This window comes from Sorex fumeus, unplaced genomic scaffold (assembly GCF_029834395.1).
Source record: "Sorex fumeus unplaced genomic scaffold, SorFum_2.1 ptg000015l, whole genome shotgun sequence".
In the NCBI taxonomy this organism is placed as follows: Eukaryota; Metazoa; Chordata; class Mammalia; order Eulipotyphla; family Soricidae; genus Sorex; species Sorex fumeus.
The window spans coordinates 297274-314134 of record NW_026606072.1 but is presented as its reverse complement, the minus strand read 5'-3'; the positions used below and the strand labels follow the sequence as shown (position 1 = coordinate 314134).

At 48.1% G+C, this 16861-nt stretch overlaps 1 protein-coding gene across 1 annotated transcript in view; it reads right to left on the bottom strand.

The window, feature by feature from the left end:
• Positions 1-16861, bottom strand: part of PDZD2 (PDZ domain containing 2) — a 258393-nt gene that overhangs the window by 104412 nt on the left and 137120 nt on the right. Inside the window, exons 2-3 of the mRNA XM_056112017.1 lie at positions 14016-14496; positions 3141-3283 (exon numbers count right to left, since the gene is read on the bottom strand). Of these exons, the coding sequence (XP_055967992.1) occupies positions 3141-3283; positions 14016-14496 (624 nt within the window). The remainder of the gene's footprint in view (positions 1-3140; positions 3284-14015; positions 14497-16861) is intronic.

The window sequence follows — 16861 nt, the reverse complement described above, 5'->3', positions numbered from 1 at the left end:
AGTTGTGAGAATACTCAGTCCTTCTCAGTCCTATCTGCTATCTGGCCTCGTGGTGGGTCGTCCCATGGGGTTAGGTGCTGAGCTCAGTTCTCCCAAGCTCACTTGGACCTGGTATGGCTGAGAGATCCGAGGCTTCTACCAGCCCCTCACTAGCTTGACAGCAGCAGGTGGGGGACCACAAACATTTTTTATTTGTTTATTTGGTTTTGAGTCATACCTAACTGTGGTTAGGGCTTGGTCCTGACTCTGTGCTCAGGGATCAATACTGGCAGGCTCAGGGGACCCCAAGGGGTTCCAGTGATCAAAACTGGGTCAGATGCATGAAAGGCAAGCACCCTCCCTGCTCTACTAATTCTTTGGCCTCATCCATGTACACGTTTCATGGTCTCAAAATCATCTGCTTCTCTCCAACCTGTAAAATCTGCATTCCCTCCTTGTTTTCGTTCAACAACTTCATTGGCTTTGATTTTTCCATCCTTCCTTCCATTCACAGTTTCCTTCCTCCTTTCCTCCCTCTCTGCATCATCATACCATCATCATCAGCATCATCATCAGCACTACCATCGTCATCAGCCTTTCTATGAATGTAGGCTGTAAAGCTTTCCACAGCCTCTGCTTTGGACCTTCAAAAGTCCCTAAAGCCCGGAAAGAGAAAGGATTTATCCCATTAACTGCGTAGAATGGAAAGGAGGAGTCTCGGAAAAAAATATGAGGCAAGCCAGCTGGACCCTGGGGTATGCCACTGTGGAGTACAGGAAATAGGCCGAGAGCCAGAACTGCTCCTGAAGGATTCCCAGGAAGACCACCCTTGTCCTCACTTTCTGATTTCTTGCTTCTCTCCATCCTTCTCGTCCCCTTACAGCCAGGATGTCCCACATGTCAATTACACTGGGGTAAAAGGGCTAAGAAATTCGGCTACACTCTAGAAAGCAGATCAGTTACACCTGTAACACACACAGCTCCCAGCCAAGGGTGAGAAGAACAGGTGGAACCTCCTAGAAACAGCTAGCACAGCAAACAGACTAATGCAGGGCCTGCATTAGCTCACGACGGGCACAGGACTCTCCTAATTGCCAACTTGCCACTCACTGCAGCGTGAAAGGCAGGGGCCAGGACTATCTGATGGGACTTTGTCCTGTAAGCACACATCATTTGGGAAGTTTCCTGATGCTCTTCTGGATAAAAACGATCCTGGGTCTTCCTCCTCCCGTAATAACTGCCCCATCCAGCCGACAGCCAGCCGAAGCCGAGCTTATCTCCCTTCAATTATGAGTGGCACATTCTCTAATACGGGGGACACACCCATGACTCTTTTGTGCTCTGGTCTTCTTCCGAGCTGCATGTTCTTGAACGCCTGCAGCTACGTCAAGTCCAGCACACCCAGGAGATTTTCTAGCACCTTCTCGGTTTCAAAGGGCCAATCCACAGCTCTGGTTTGCCATCTCCTCTTCAAAATCAGGGTACCTGGATTAACCTTTAGGTTTGAGGCTGAGCCCCCACCCCCATCAGTAAAACCCCCACCTCCATACAGCCCCTGACCACCCATGGGAGTCAGCTCAGGCCAGGCCAACAGCAGCTGTGGTGTGGGTATTCTTCTAATCTTTTTTTGCAGGGAGGTGGGTGGGCTAACCCAGCCATACTTAGGGATTACTGCTGACTCTGCACTTAGAAATCACTCCTGGGACCAGAGCAATAGTACGGCGGGTAGGGCGTTTGCCTTGCACGATCCCCGGCATCCCATATGGTCCCCCGAGCATTGCCAAGAGTAATTCCCGAGTGCAGAACCAGGAGTAATCCCTGAGCATCAATGGGTGTGACCCAAAAAGCAAAAAAAAAAAAAAAAAAAAAAAAAGGAAAAAAAAAGAAGAAAAAAAGAAGGAGACCAAATGGGATGCCAGGATTGAACCTGGGTTGGTCGCTCACTATGGCCCTCTTTGTTAAAAATCTTAATCACTCACTATGGTCCTCTCTGTTAAAAATCTTAATCTTCATTCTCCCAAACAACTGCAAAATATATGCCAGCGAACAGACAAACACGATCTGGCTCTGTCTCAGGCACATCAGACTACACTGTTCTGCACAATAGAATAAGATTTGGAATTTAAGCCAGAGATGTGCTTTCCATGGCTGCTTTGGGGACTCCCCCTTGAAAGCTCCATCCGGGGGAACAGTCTATAAGTAGCACAGAGAATTACAGCTGCACGGAACCCTGCTTCCAAGTAGGAGATGCCTGGGGCCCGAGAGAGCCATCCTCTGGCATAGTGGAGCTGCGTCTTGGGAGCTGGGACAGCTACACATCAGTGGTGCTGATGATGGGGTTCGTGCTGAGAACAGTGTTGTCAGCCATCTCCCAGGCATGCAAACATCATGGAGTGTGACTGCACAACTCCAGAGGGCGCTATACCACCCCCCTATGGAATAGCTCATTGGGACCAGTGTCGTCCAGCACTTGGCCACTGTGCCACACTTCTCTGTCACTCCAGTCTTCTTTTTGCACTGTGTCTAATCACTGTCCCTATCCTACTCTGAGGACTTGTCCAGATTGGAAAATCATTTGCATGACACAGGGATTGTTCTCTGGTCAGGAGAACGTTTCTGAGTGACTTCTCTCCTCCCCCATGAACCTGCATGACAGGGACATGTGTCTCTCTCGATGCCTGCAGACTCCCGTTGACGAAGCCGCGCGTCACTGTCACGCCGAACCCAACTGCCTCCCCCTCGGCAGCCCCCGGCCTGGCTGAGTCATTCACCCGCACCCACAGCAGTTCAGGTGTCGGGCATGAGGGCCCCTGCTGCACACTATCAGCACCCCCAACCTCAGGTTCACTGGTCAGAAACCTAAATAGGGGCACCCCTGAGGAATCCACTCTCTCTTTCATGGTTGGGAGGAGCCTGCCTCTCGCCAGCAATTAGCCACTTCCTGTGCTCCGGGGGTGTTTAATTAGACCAGCTCAGGCCTGAGCTCCTTCCGGCTCCAGCTGAAGCCTGTGAACTTTAATTACCAGTGTGTTGACCCAAATGAAGGAGACCCAGTCAGTCGCAGGGGACTGGCGGGAGAGGTGGGTGGGAAGGAGGAGGAGAGGATTTGGGCAGGGGAGATGGGGGGGGGCAAGCAGAGAAAGGGGGGGTTCTCTAGTCACCTGTGAGCGGCACCTCCTTCCTTCACTTGAGTGACCACGATAGCGTGAGGCGAGCGCTTTGATCCTCGGCCGCCACTAACCTGAATGCCCAGCCCGTCTGACTCTTTCAGCAGCTCCATCTTCCATATCCGGCCGACTTCCTCCTGGAGAGACAGAGCGAACGTGCTATTGAGTGTGTGTGTGGGTGCGCACGCGAGCGCGCGCACACACACACACACACACACACACACACACACACACACACACACGGCGCTTGCCTTGCGTGCGGCCAACTAGGGTTTGATCCCCAGTACCACAAATGATTCCCCCAAGCACTTACCCCCAGGCGCGATTCCTGAGTGCAGAGCGAGGGGTAAGCCCTGAGAATCGCCTGGATGTGGCCCCAAACCAACACACACACACACACACACACACACACACACACACACACACACACACACTCACATGGTTGGAGCTGGGAGGGAGGAGGGGTGGATGAGGCCACATACTGGTGGGCAGCATCTGTTTCTAACTGGCACAGAGGATCGGGCACGGGAAACATGCAGTGCCTTGGAGCCCTTCTCAGCCAGCAGAGCTGTCTGACAGAACTTCTCACCCGGATAGAAGTGTCTGTCCTGGTGCCAACAGAGACCATGAGCCAGAGCGTGTACACTGGAGCTCGTGACCACTGAGACGCTGGATTCTCCTGTTTCACTTTGATTCGATGGTGAGTGGTGTGGCCAGGGGCCTGTGGGGTGAAACTCAGGTCCCCGGGGTATGGAGGGCCAGGCTGCATCTGGGTCCCTTTCATCTGTGCATAGTTCCTCGATAATAAAGGGCAAGATGAAAAGAAGACCCAGCGAGGTCTCGCGGCCAGTAGCTTGGCCACTCGGGACTCACGAAAGTCACCTATTATCCCCAAACTGTGGTTTCTTTGCTTCTACGGTGGGGCCAAGTATTAAGACCTCCATTTGTGTTGTTAGGATTCAATAAAAAGCAAGCAGCTGCGTTCTGAGATGCAGCAGAGATCAAATAAACATTGCTTAGGGCTTGCCCATCTTCTATCTCTATTGAGCTCTGGTTCAGGAGCCATATCCGGTGGTGCTTAGGATTTACTCCCGAACTCTGTGGTCAGGGATCACTCCTAATGGGGCTCAGGGAGCAGATGGTGTGATGAGGATGGGACCAGGGTGTGTCCCATGCAAGACAAGTCCCTTAACCCCTGCACGATCTCTCTAACTCTTATATTTCTGCTTGTTTGTTGTGGGGCCCCACCCAGCTTGGTGCTTTGGTGTTACTACTGTTTTGGTGCTTTGGGGGACATACAGAGCTGAAATTGAATCCGGGGCTCCTGCATGCAAAGTGAGCACCCCACTGACCCATCTCCCTGGCCCCTAGTCAGCCATGTGTTACTTATCTGGATTAAAAAGAAAAAAGATCATATTTAATGGACTCTTAGACTTATTTAAAACATATAAGTGAAATCTCCTGCAGTATAAAACTAAAATCGGGAACTTGTTGATGAGAGTCATTATCTACTTCTAGAAACATTGGTCTGTATACTCTTGGAAAATCTCAACTAGTGCTTCAGGGATGAGAGAGTTAGGTACAGTGGGTGAGGCACTTGCCTTGCATGCGGCCAACTGAGGTTCAATCCCTGGCACCACAAATAAGTCCCCTGAGAGTGCTGCCAGGAGTGATCCTTACCACAGAGCCAAATCTGTGCATACCACTAGGTGTGGTCCCCAAACAAAAACAAAAACAAAAAAACAAAAAAAAGTGCTTCAGGTCTTATAAAAAATAAACAAACCCCCAAAACAAATATGTATGACCAGAGATGGCCCAGGGGTAGGGCACTGGCTGTGTGTCACTCCAGTCCTCGGTTCAAATCCCTGGTGCTGCATGAATATCACCAGGAGTTACTCCTGAGCACAAGCTAGTACAGCCCAAAAGAAAAAAGAAAAAAAAAATCACTGTCTGTTGGCCTTCAGCACTGCTGGCAGCTCTTAAGTTTGGGCTTTTTCCACTGGGCTTTCTGTCAGCAGAAACACCAACACACCAACACTGACAACTGTGTGTCCCTCTGATATTTCAGTTTGGACAAATGCACGTGAAACCTTCCAAAGGGGCTGATTTGGGGGTCTTCAGGTAAACCTCACTAGTTCTTTTGGGATTTTTTTCCCCCTTTTTGGCTCTAAGGGTAGAGCCCACACTACATTCTTCACTACCTTAAACCATCTGTTCTTCTCATCCATCCAAAAGGTGCAGTGGAACCATGAAGGCTCAATGTGGACAGAGCCGCCGCCCCCGAGGAGAAGGCAAGCTGCCGTTCATGCTGCTGGCACAGGAGAAGGAATGAGAGGCATTCAGGGAATCCAAAACGCACACGACCCAAACTAAGAGGGGCCTTCACACGAGTGGAAACGCCAGATACCAGATATCCAGCAGTGGCTGGTGCGCAGACAGGGGCTGCCGTCTCCAGCACAACCCCCCCCCCCCACGGAGCACCGCTTGGTGGGGCTCGCATGCAGTGGGGCCAACTGTCTGCCTCATGACAGATGAGGCCTGTGTGGCTGTTTGTCACATCAGACGCTGCTGGCTTACCACAGCAGTGTCTGAACTTGTCAGTGTTTGCATGGGCTCATGCAGGAACCCTGGTTTTGGTCTGTTACCTCTGACCTCTGGAATTCATTCCTTCCTTCCTTCCTTCCTTCCTTCCTTCCTTCCTTCCTTCCTTCCTTCCAATTTCCCCATGTTGGAGAGTGTAGGCACCAAGATCCAAAAAATCTCAATGGTACCAGAAAAAAACAGACTCACAGAGAAAACTTCCAAGACACCTTATACTCAGAATGATGAAAGTCAAAGGCAGAATATCAAAAGCAGATGATCAAAGAAGGAACTTACACACAAAGAAAAGCACATAAGATTCACATATATAGCAAACGAGACTCTACAAGCCAGAAGAGAATTCTCAGTACTTTGCCATTGAGTATTTATGGGTTAAGAAAGATCTGTTTACTGAAGTATTTTATATTTTTCAATCATGAATTAACATCATTTATATTGAATGTTCTGTGTCTGTTCAGGTAGGTTTTTATATCCATTGAGATTTTCATTACAACCTTAACTTACTAATAGCACTGTAGCGCTGTCCTCCCACTGTTCATCGATTTGTTCTAGCGGGTCCAGTAACGTCTCCATCATGAGACTTGTTGTTACTGTGTCTGGCATATCGAATACGTCACGGGGAGCTTGCCAGGCTCTGCCGTGCGGGCGAGATACTCTCGGTAGCTTGCCGGGCTCTCCGAGAGGGGCGGAGGAATCGAACTCGGGTCGGCCATGTTGGCCGCTTGTAAGGCGAATGCCCTACCGCTGTGCTATTGCAGCAATCCCTATAGCCCCCTGAGCACCACCATGAGTCATTCCTGAGTGCAGAGCCAGGAGTAACACCTGAACATCGCTGGGTGTGACCTCCCCCCAAAAAAGAATAAAAGGTAAAGGCCCTCCCGTTGATCATCGATTTACTCGAGCGGGCTCAGTAACGTCTCCATTGGAGACTTTGTTGTTACTGTGTCTGGCATATCGAATAGTCTCGGTAGCTTGCCGGGCTCTCCGAGAGGGGCGGAGGAATCGAACTCGGGTCGGCCATGCTGGCTGCGTGCAAGGCAAACGCCCTGCCGCTGTGCTTATCACTCCAGCCCTTCCCTAAAAAAAGAATATGCAGAAGAAAAAAATGCATAGACTTGAAAAATCTATGCATTTTTTTGAAAAGACTCGGAGAGCCCGGCAAGCTACCGAGAGTATTCGATATGCCAAACACAGTAACAACAAAGTCTCCAATGGAGACGTTACTGGGCCCGCTCGAGCAAATCGACGATCAACGGGAGGGCCTTTACCTTTACCTTCATACTTGAAAAAAGTTTTGAAAAAATATTTTTTTACCCATTTATCATTGACGTACAACTTTGTGGAATTTTAGGAGTTCAACTTTATTCATCTATATGTGTGTAGGTGTTACCACCTCCGCAATAAATCAAAAAAGAAATTTCTCTCATATATTGGATATAAAGAAACATAGTAAGAGAACAACTTATGATGTCAAAAAAATTGTCAAAGTCATTGGAACTGGAAATTTAATCTATAGAATTGAGCTTACAAGGATGGGCAGGGGGAGGGGAGGGGAAACATGGCTGGGAGGGGTCCTTACAACACTGGAAGTGGGTCCTCTGGTGATGGGTGTGGTACTGGGATGATGTCTACAGGAGAGGATTAACAGTATTGTAAACCCCAGTGCCTCAATAAAAATGGTCAAAACAAAACAAAAACAAAGGGAACAATTTGGTTTGATCCCAAATTAGTAAAACTTATCTGCCTCCTTTATTAGTTATATTATTATCCCTTGCCCCCTCCCTGTGACTCTCCCTTTGTTACACTGAACATGGTAACATGATGCTCAGAGGTGTGGCAATAACAGACAGACAGTGCTTTCCCCTTTCCAAATGCATTTAGAAATACATCTCGCAACAAGAAACACACAGCACTATGATCACACTTAAAGAAGAAAGGTCTACTGTGAACTCTAAAAGACCATCATGAGGAGGGATGGGTATTTCATCATTGTATAATTGAAACCCAAGCACAAAAATTCGTAAGTCTACAACTGTACCTCATGATGTCTCACTAATAAAAATTTAAAAAAATAAAACAAAATAAAAGACCATCATGAGAGCCCACATGGGGGCCAGAGAGATGGCCCTATGGTCTGAGAGTCTGCTTCTCATGCAGGAGCTTAAGACCGTAGTTTCCCCTGGGCACTAAGCTGGAACTATCCCCTGAGTACTGCCAGATGTAACTGCAGCCAGAAAAGGGCACCCACATGCCTTCTCCACACTCTTGTTTCTATTTCAACACTTATAATATACACACCTATCTGATCCTATCTGGTGTGTGGTATCTGATAGTATCTGGTGAAAAGCAGAGAAAAACACTTAAAGGAATCACTTCAGCAGGAAGACACACCCCATCTACATTAGAGACCCCCATCACATGAGTCAGAAAACAGATCTTTTCCACATTTATCCCCCAAACGATCTCCTCTCCACCCCATTACTGAAAGCGGGCACTGTAAGGGAAGTCTTCGCAGAGATTGTGGAAATTCCTTGCCCTGAAATTTTTGATCATCTAATGGAGGAGTCTGGAGGAACACAAAGGTACAAACAGGAAGAAGAGGAAGATGCTATCAGTCATAATTGTACATTTCACTTGTACTGTCTTATTGTCAGTATTAAATCGAGCCACCTACGGTTGAAATTAGTGTCTGTTTGAAAAACAAAGTCCGGGTCTGAAGCAGCAAAAGCTGGAAACTGGTCAAAAGCCAATAGGCCAAATTAAACAGAATGATATTGGGTTCGAGCAAGCTCATAGGCTGAGCACATGCACATTCGATTGTCAGGACACTTGGTTCCTTCGTTCCCCTCGCCCTCCCTCCAACCCCCAAGAACACTTCTGAAAGTTGGGAATGTGTCAACACAGCCAAAATGCAGCACCCAAACCAAACGAGCACTCCAGGGGCCAGAAAGAAAGCTCCCTGGACTGGAGTCTGTGCTCTGCCTGCAGAAAGCCAAGGGTTAGCCCAGCATTGCTCGGATCCCCAAGAACACTGGGGATGATAGAGCTGGGAACAGCCCCTGAACTCTACTTGGTGTGCCCCCCCATAACAAAAAATTAAATATATTCCCAATAGACCCCTCACATTCTTCATGGGTTTCCTACCATCTGGACACTCCCTTATAGCTCCTGGCTTTCCTATCTCAAGCTAAAGAGGACACGCAGGCCCCAGGGCCTTTGTGTTACTTTTCATTCTGCCTCTGTTTCTTGTTACTGTGTCTGGCATATCGAATACTCTCGGTAGCTTGCCGGGCTCTCCGAGAGGGGCGGAGGAATTGAACTCTGGTCGGCCATGTTGGCTGCGTGCAAGGCAAACGCCCTACCCGCTGTGCTATCTCTCCAGCCTCTGTTTCTTAAACTAAACAAACCATGCCTACCCTCTGTAGGGCAGGTCCAAATAGACTCATTTCCCTCTTGCTTTTCCTCGCCACCCCTGTCAAAGCCATCAACATCTTCATCTTTTTTATTTGTTTTTGTTTGGGGGTCATACCTGGTGATGCTCGGGGCTCACTCTTGGCTCTGTTCTCTGAGGTCATTCCTGGCTGTACTCAGGGGACCAAATGTGGGTGTCAGGGATCGAATTGGGGTCAGCTCTGTGCAAGTCGGCACCTGCTGGCTGTACCAACTCTCTGGCCCCCAGCACTTTTATCTGTTGGGTTATTATAACAGCCTCCATCTCTCACACCTCTAGTCCTGTATTTCCCATTAAACATCCAGGGTGAACTAACATAAACTGTGGCATGATCAGTTTAAACTTCCCCACAGTTCTGCCCTGGACTGAGAATGAGACTCAAACGGTTGGAAACACTTTGCTTTGTTCTGTGTCAGAGTCTGCTTCATGATTTGCACCACGCATTCCTGAGACACATGTCTATCAGAACAGACTCACCCACCCTTTCCCCTGGGCCGGTGAATGAGGACCCCTGCTAGAGTGGGGATAGAGAACTCAGCTCCATTCCTAAACGTGCCTGTTTCCAGCCTGGAAGGGTCTTATTTATACAATGTGCTCGACTTTCGCATTTTTAAAACTTAGTCTGGTCTTTATGTGTGGCTATCTTATAGAAATATACTGTCTTTTTTGGAGTAGGGGCACACTCAGCAGTACTCAGGGCTTACTCCTGGATCTCTGTGCTCAGGAATCATTCCCAGCAGGGCTCAGGCTCATGTGAGGTGTCAGGGATTAAACCAGGGTCAGCCTCTTCAGCCTCTGTAGCACTGTAGCACTGTCGTCCTGTTGTTCATTGATTTGCTCGAGCGGGCACCAGTAACATCTCCATTGTGCGACTTGTTGTTACTGTTTTTGGCATATTAAATACGCCATGGGTAGCTTGCCAGGCTCTGCTGTGTGGGCGGGATACTCTCAGCAGCTTGCCGGGCTCTCTGAGAGGGATGGAGGAATTGAACCTGGGTCGGCCGCGTGCAAGGCAAATGCCCTACCCACTGTGCTATTGCTTTGCCAGAGTCAACCTCATGAGAGACAAATGTTTTATCCACTGTCCTATCTTTCCATTCCCTAGAAACAGCATTCATTCTTTTTATAAAAGAGATATTTGTTAGGAGGAAGCAGGTTTCCTATAGCTCTGTTAAAGGAGAACAGAAAAGCAAAGACCGAGGATTTATTTTCCTGTAACAAGTAACAGTCTATGAAAAAGAAGTGCCTGATCAATAAAAATGGTCTCAATGATCATTCAAAGTCATTTCCATAATTTATTAAGGCTTTGTAGATATGTACTAATCATTAATAAAGCGGAATGGAGCAACACTGACTTGTTTAATCTCACATTACTCAAATGGAATGGAATCTACTACACACACACACACACACACACACACACACACACACACACACACAGCCTAAATAAGAGCCAACTTTTGCTTTGGAAATTCCATTTTCGTGTGATCTCAGGCTCATCCTGGAATGAAATAAAATGCCACTCAACCCAAGAACCTAAGCAACCATCAGTGATGGTCCATTGGTTCTAATTGGGGTGCCACCAAGATTGTGGGATGGTGTGAAGATTCACTTCCTGACAAGCCCAATGCATGCTGGGAGAATACAGCTAATGAGGATACTTCTGGAGCTGAAGAGGGGGTACAAATAGTCATGTCTGAGAAAGAATGCGACCTGCTCTGACTTTTTGCCTTTCAAGACCACAAGCATACCCTGGACCAGTGATCAGCTAATTGATGGTGATCATTTGTGAAGAAAGTGACTTTTAGACAGTCAATCTGCCCTTTCCATCAACAAGGACTTCAAAAATAGATGCTCCAGAGGCAAGATCCAAGCCTCTCTGCCTCTCTCTCTCTCTCTCTCTCTCTCTCTCTCTCTCTCTCTCTCTTTCTCTCTCTCTCATTCTCTCTCTCTCTGGAGGCAGGGCACACCCAGCAGAGCTTAGGGCTTACTCCTGGCTTCTTTGTGCTCAGGGATCACTGATGGCCTTGAAGAACCAAACCTGTTCAGCTATATGCAAGGGAAATGCCATATCCATTGTACTATCACTCCAGCCCAAGGGATCCAAGTCTCTTCCCCCAACTATTTCATTTCTAGCTTCTCATATAGCTGAACACGTCGCCAGACAAGGGTATCCTGAGATGTGACATCTTAAGATAATTGAATCTAGAAATCCAGGTTGGAGATATAGTACAGCAAGTAAGGCACTTGCCTTGCACACCAGCCCACATGGATTTGATCCCTGGCAACACATATATTTGATTTCCTACTCACTTACTACCCCTAAGTACTACCACAATGAACCCCAAATATGGAGCCAGGAGTAAGTTCTACACACAGTAAGAATAAAACAAACAAACAAAACACTCCAAAACAATACCCCCTCCAATAAAAACAAAATAAACAAAAACCAGAAAAGCTATTTTATCCTCTGCTTTAGGTGAGCTGAGGATAATCGTCTCTTTTTGATGGGTTTGAAAAAATGAAATTATTCCAAATTATGTCCCTGCATTGTGACTAAATGAAAACCTGTTCTTTGAATTGCCTGTGAAATTCAATCACCTTGATTATCTTGAGACCTTCAAAATGATTAATGTAGCCAACACTCTCTAACTTATTTTTTTTTTAAACTCAGACTTTTTGAGTACTCCTAATCCACTTTCTGGGAGAAAATCCTATCAACATAGAGTTTGAACTGATAAGGAGCACACTGTGTTGTATTTTCAGTTCAGAATTTCGGGGTGGGTCTACCTTCTGGTTCCAAACCGCCCTTAATTCTGAATGCGGCAAGTGAGTAGGAAATCAGTGACTGTGATATTAACCTTTCCCTTCTCATTTATTTCCATGTGCCATCTTGAAAGAGTACTTCCTCTGTGGAAAGCTTTATGAGGATCACTCAGTTCCTCAAGAAGTTATGTGGCTTATGTTTAGTCCAATCTACAGACTGGTTATTATGGCAGAAATAAGCACCGCAGTACCTCAGAGATTACAGCCACTCCCCAGCATGAGAAGTTAAGATCGTCTCTGTGTCCATCTGCCCCCTTCCCCATGTTCTTTCACTCCTAGAGGGGGTCAGAGAAGAAACCAGTCAGGAAGGGGCCTCTTAGGATGTTTCTGCTTCCTTTGGAATTCAGAGGCCCCTGCCAAGAGAACTCACGGAAATGATTGTCACCAGAAGGAAAATAAAGCCGGGTGAGACCCTCCAAAGCTAGAGACAGAGTTGGGTGAGACACTCCAAAGCTTGAGACAGCGTATCTGCCTTTGCCTTGGGGAATTCTGACTCTGACCATCACCTGGGTCTCTCTGGGTCAGAGATGCTGATCCGGAGAAGCATCTGAACATCACCAGAATTCAGCAACATAAGATGATGAGCCTGTGAACATGTGACCTCTTTGAAAATGTTAAAAATAAAAGCAGATGCTTGCCTGCATGTTGGCCCTCCTTCCTGTGGATGCTGAAGCTATCAGCTGCCACCAGGAATTCTTGGCCTTGAAGAGCAATTCCACTGGTGACAGCCATGATAAATAATGAGGCAGTTTGAGTCCTTTCTCTGGGCCTCATATGACTCGAATTATAACACAGAAGACTCAAATTTTCCACTTAGGAAAACTCCACTATCTCTTTACTTAAGTAGGATAAAATGACTTGTGATTTTTTTGGGTTGTTATAATGATGTCCTCTGATCATTTATCTTAATAAATGTGTTAGTTTCTACAGAAAAAGCATCTTTCTTTTCAAATTGAGATACACTTTATTTTGGTTGGTTTTATGAAGCCAAATCTGGAAGGGCTTGGTGGGGGGGGGGGGGATCATATGGGGTGTCAGGGATCAAACCTGTATCAGCTGCATGCAAGGCTAGTGTCTTACCCACTGTATCTCTCCAGCCCCTGTGCTGCTTTATTTTTTTCGGGGGTGGGGGGAGAGGCATGGCTGTTTGGGGTCATATCTGGCAGTGCTCAGGGCTTATTACTCCTGGCTCTGCATTCAGGGATTACTCCTGGCAGGTTGTAGGGAGTATATGGGGTGCCAGGGATCAAACCTGGGTCAGATGAGAACAAAGCAAGCACCCGCCTTGCTGTACCTTCCCTACTATATTTAAAATGTTGGTAAGAATTCAAACTGATCCAGACTCTATAGAAATCAGTATGGAGTTTTCTCAAGTTACAGATGGTGTACTATAAGATTTAAAAAGCCCATTCCTGGGGATCTATCGTAAGAACACAGAAACACAAATCTAAAAAATGAGTTCACAGCCATTCCCACCACAGTGTTATCTGTCTGCCAAGATCTGGACACAGCCCAAGTGGCCACCAAGGATGAATGTCTAAAGACGTAGCCAATACTCAATGGAATACTACTCTTCCCTGAGCATATAAGAACTCCTGCCTTTTGCAATGACATAGATGGAATTAGAAGGGGCCAGGCAAAGTAAGGTACATCAGAAGGAAAAAAGACAAGTACTGGGTGATCTCACCCAGAACTTTATGGGTCAGCTATAAAGAATCAAGGTGGGGGGGGGGGGCGGGAGGGCAAACAAACCACACTAAAACAACTTATGTCCTTGGATCAGAGGCCACCAAAGTATCCTGGTGCGAGGTGAGGAGTTCTTGGGGGTACCATAGACTGTGGCGTACTAGTGTGGAGGGTGTGAAATTAGACCTTGGAAATATCCAGTCTTGTAACTCAATGATGCTTCCATCACACGAACAGAAACATCGAAACCAGTTTAGAAAAGAAACCAAGGAAAACTCAGGTTTGAGAGTCAAACCAAGCCTCACCCGAGCCGGGCAATCGCTTGACTGGACGTCTGTCTTGGCAGATTTTGAGAGGTGGCATTTGTCGTGGCTGGCGGACAGAGGAGCATCTGCCTCTCTGTCTACTTCCGATCTCTCTAGCTGGGCTCCAGCCACCTCCTTGAGAGAATCGGGACCATTTTCAAGTTCGAAGGCATGACCATTGCCCAGTATGGGGTCTGGGCTAGGGTCCAGCTCAGCCGAGGGGTCGCTGTCCAACTCGCAGCCAGTGCTACTCGTGGTGTCCTCTGTAGCCTTGTGGGTGGAGGGTCTGGAAATGACGCCAAACTTCCTTGTCCTTTTGCTCTTCTTCACAGTCCGGTCAGCCAGCTGCAATGCTGGAGCCTCTCCGGGCTCGGCGCTGGGGCCGCCACCGCCGTTGTACGGAGACTGGACTTTGTGCCGGAAGCGCCGCAGCATGATCAGGTAGATGAAGCCGCCATTCCAGCACTGCTCAGCCAGGTAACTGCAACGAGAGAGGGTGTGAGTTAGGCCTCGGAACTGCCTTTGCGGAACTCCAGGGAGAGCCTAACGCAGTGCCCACACTTTTGATCCCCAGCACCCAGCAGGGATCACTCTTGAGCACAGAGCCAGGAGTAGCCCTTGAGCAATGTCAAGTATGGACCAAACACTCCCCCCAAGTAACTTTCCTCTCTAGCCTCCATGTCCCCCTTCCTTTCCCCCCATCCCCTGACTTCGACTTCACTCTTCGGAGTTAATGCAAACCACAGGAGGAGCAAACATGGGGGCACACAGAGAGGTATGCAGCCCAACTCTGAAATGCCATAAGTTGAAAGCCAACGATAAGCCACAGAAGAAATAGAAACCGAAACAAAGCAAAATCCTTTCATTTCTCAATCTGGTGCTCACAACTGACAGTTTTCAGAGGACCAAAGGGGTAGATGCAGGTCAATGAATGCAGGCGCATACTGGACGTATCTGGTCAAAATCCCAGTGACCAGCTTGCACTAAGCTTCCAGAAAAGGCTGAACACCCCTTCATTGTTATTCATTCCTGATTGATCATGCTAAAATTAATACCCAATATCCCCCTCTCCACCAAAGTCCTAGTTACTAAAAATTTCTAGTGCACTACTCCCTGCATTAATCAAAGGATTTTTCTGTTCAGAGTCAGTCCTGGAATCGGAGGGATAGGAGTGAGGCTCTATGTCTTGCATGAGGTGCACCTGGGCTTAATGCCCAGCACCCCTCAGAAATCATGATCCCTGAGGACAGAGCCAGGAGTAAACTCCGAGCACAGCCAGGTATGACCCTAAACTTAACTGAACCATAGCAAACCCAAACAAAACAAAACAAGAAACCCAGAGTCAACCCTAACCTATCATTAAAGACTTGTACTTGGGTTGGAGAGACAATACATGCACTTGTGTAGCACAAGATCTCTTCCCAGCACTGCGTTTGGCCCCTCAAGCACTGCCAGGGGTCATTCACAGGCAAAGAGCCAGGAACAGCCTCTTGAGAATCACCTGGTATGGCTCAAACAGCCTCCACGATTCTCCTCTTAACCATTTCCTTGGGGGAGCATACCTGGCACTCAGAAATGATCCTTGCTAGTGCTCAGGGGCCCATACACAGTGCTAGGGAGTGAGCCCAGGTCAGCTGCATGCAAGACCAGCGTCTTACCTGCTGCTCTATCTCTACAGCCCCACCCCCTTCACCCTTTCTTACACCCACCCCTGCATGTGTGAGCTCTGACGGAATGACTCCTGTCAGGCCCCAGGATACAGAACGGTTCAAAAAGGACCCGGGAACATAGGGTTCTGCTTGTGAGAGCCACAAGGATCAAGTGTAGAATGGCCTGCAGTCCCACTGATGTGGAGAAGGAAAAGGATCCTGGGCAGGGGTAGAGGATGGGGGGGTAGTTGCAGGTAGGGGTGGGGCTGGTGGGGAGGCTAGCGGGAGGCACGCATGGACAAGCGGGCACTGCTGGGCCATGACTCAAGCTTGGGTCATTCCCAGCAACTGAGGTGTAGCATCTCCACTCTACACGGTACATGAACATGGAACATGGACAAATAGAACAGGGAGCAAAAATGCTACTGAAATGAGCTTCGGCAGGAAGAGCAGACCGACGGGGGCAGCTGAGTTCAAGGAAGACCAGGGCCCAATGGAGCTTTTGTTTTTTTCTTTTTTATCTTTTTTTTTTCTCAAGGATTGCCAAACACTTCAAAGCAGGAAATTCTAGAAATGGGATAACACAGGTGACGCCCCGGCACATGAAGGACTGCTCCGTGTGGTCTTCAAGAATAACCGAGAAAACAGAACATCAAATGGCCCCGTGATAAATGATGTGCACGACCAGGTCATTAAAGAGCGGGCGACAGAAAACACTTTCTCAGACTCAGGAAGCCAGGGCGGGCTGGCCCCTCCGCACATGCCAGCCCAGATAAGGAAGCTCAGCCCCCGAACAACCCAGGGAAATGCCTTGGCCGCGGGCCACATTCTAACACATCGCCTGTTCCCCAGTGAAGAATGTCCTCTGCCCCATCCCAAATGAAGCGGCCCTGCTGCCGCCAGGTTCAGTAGCGAGACACAGATCCTGTCCCCAAATGTCCTGGGCCTGTTGCCTCATACCAGGGCTGAAAGCCGGGGCCTGGGGAGGTTGTCAGACCATAAGGGCATGCTGGCCCCCAGCCATGTTTGAAACACATCAAGTTCTGGGCCAAATGCACACAGTTCTGCCTCACACCTCACGGTCAGGAGGATGCTAGAAAATAGAAACCGTGCCAAGGGAACTCATCCTCAATTTTTACATGCACTGAGGTGAACAGAGAGACGGGTCCTTGAGCATCCATTCAAGCTAATGGTCTT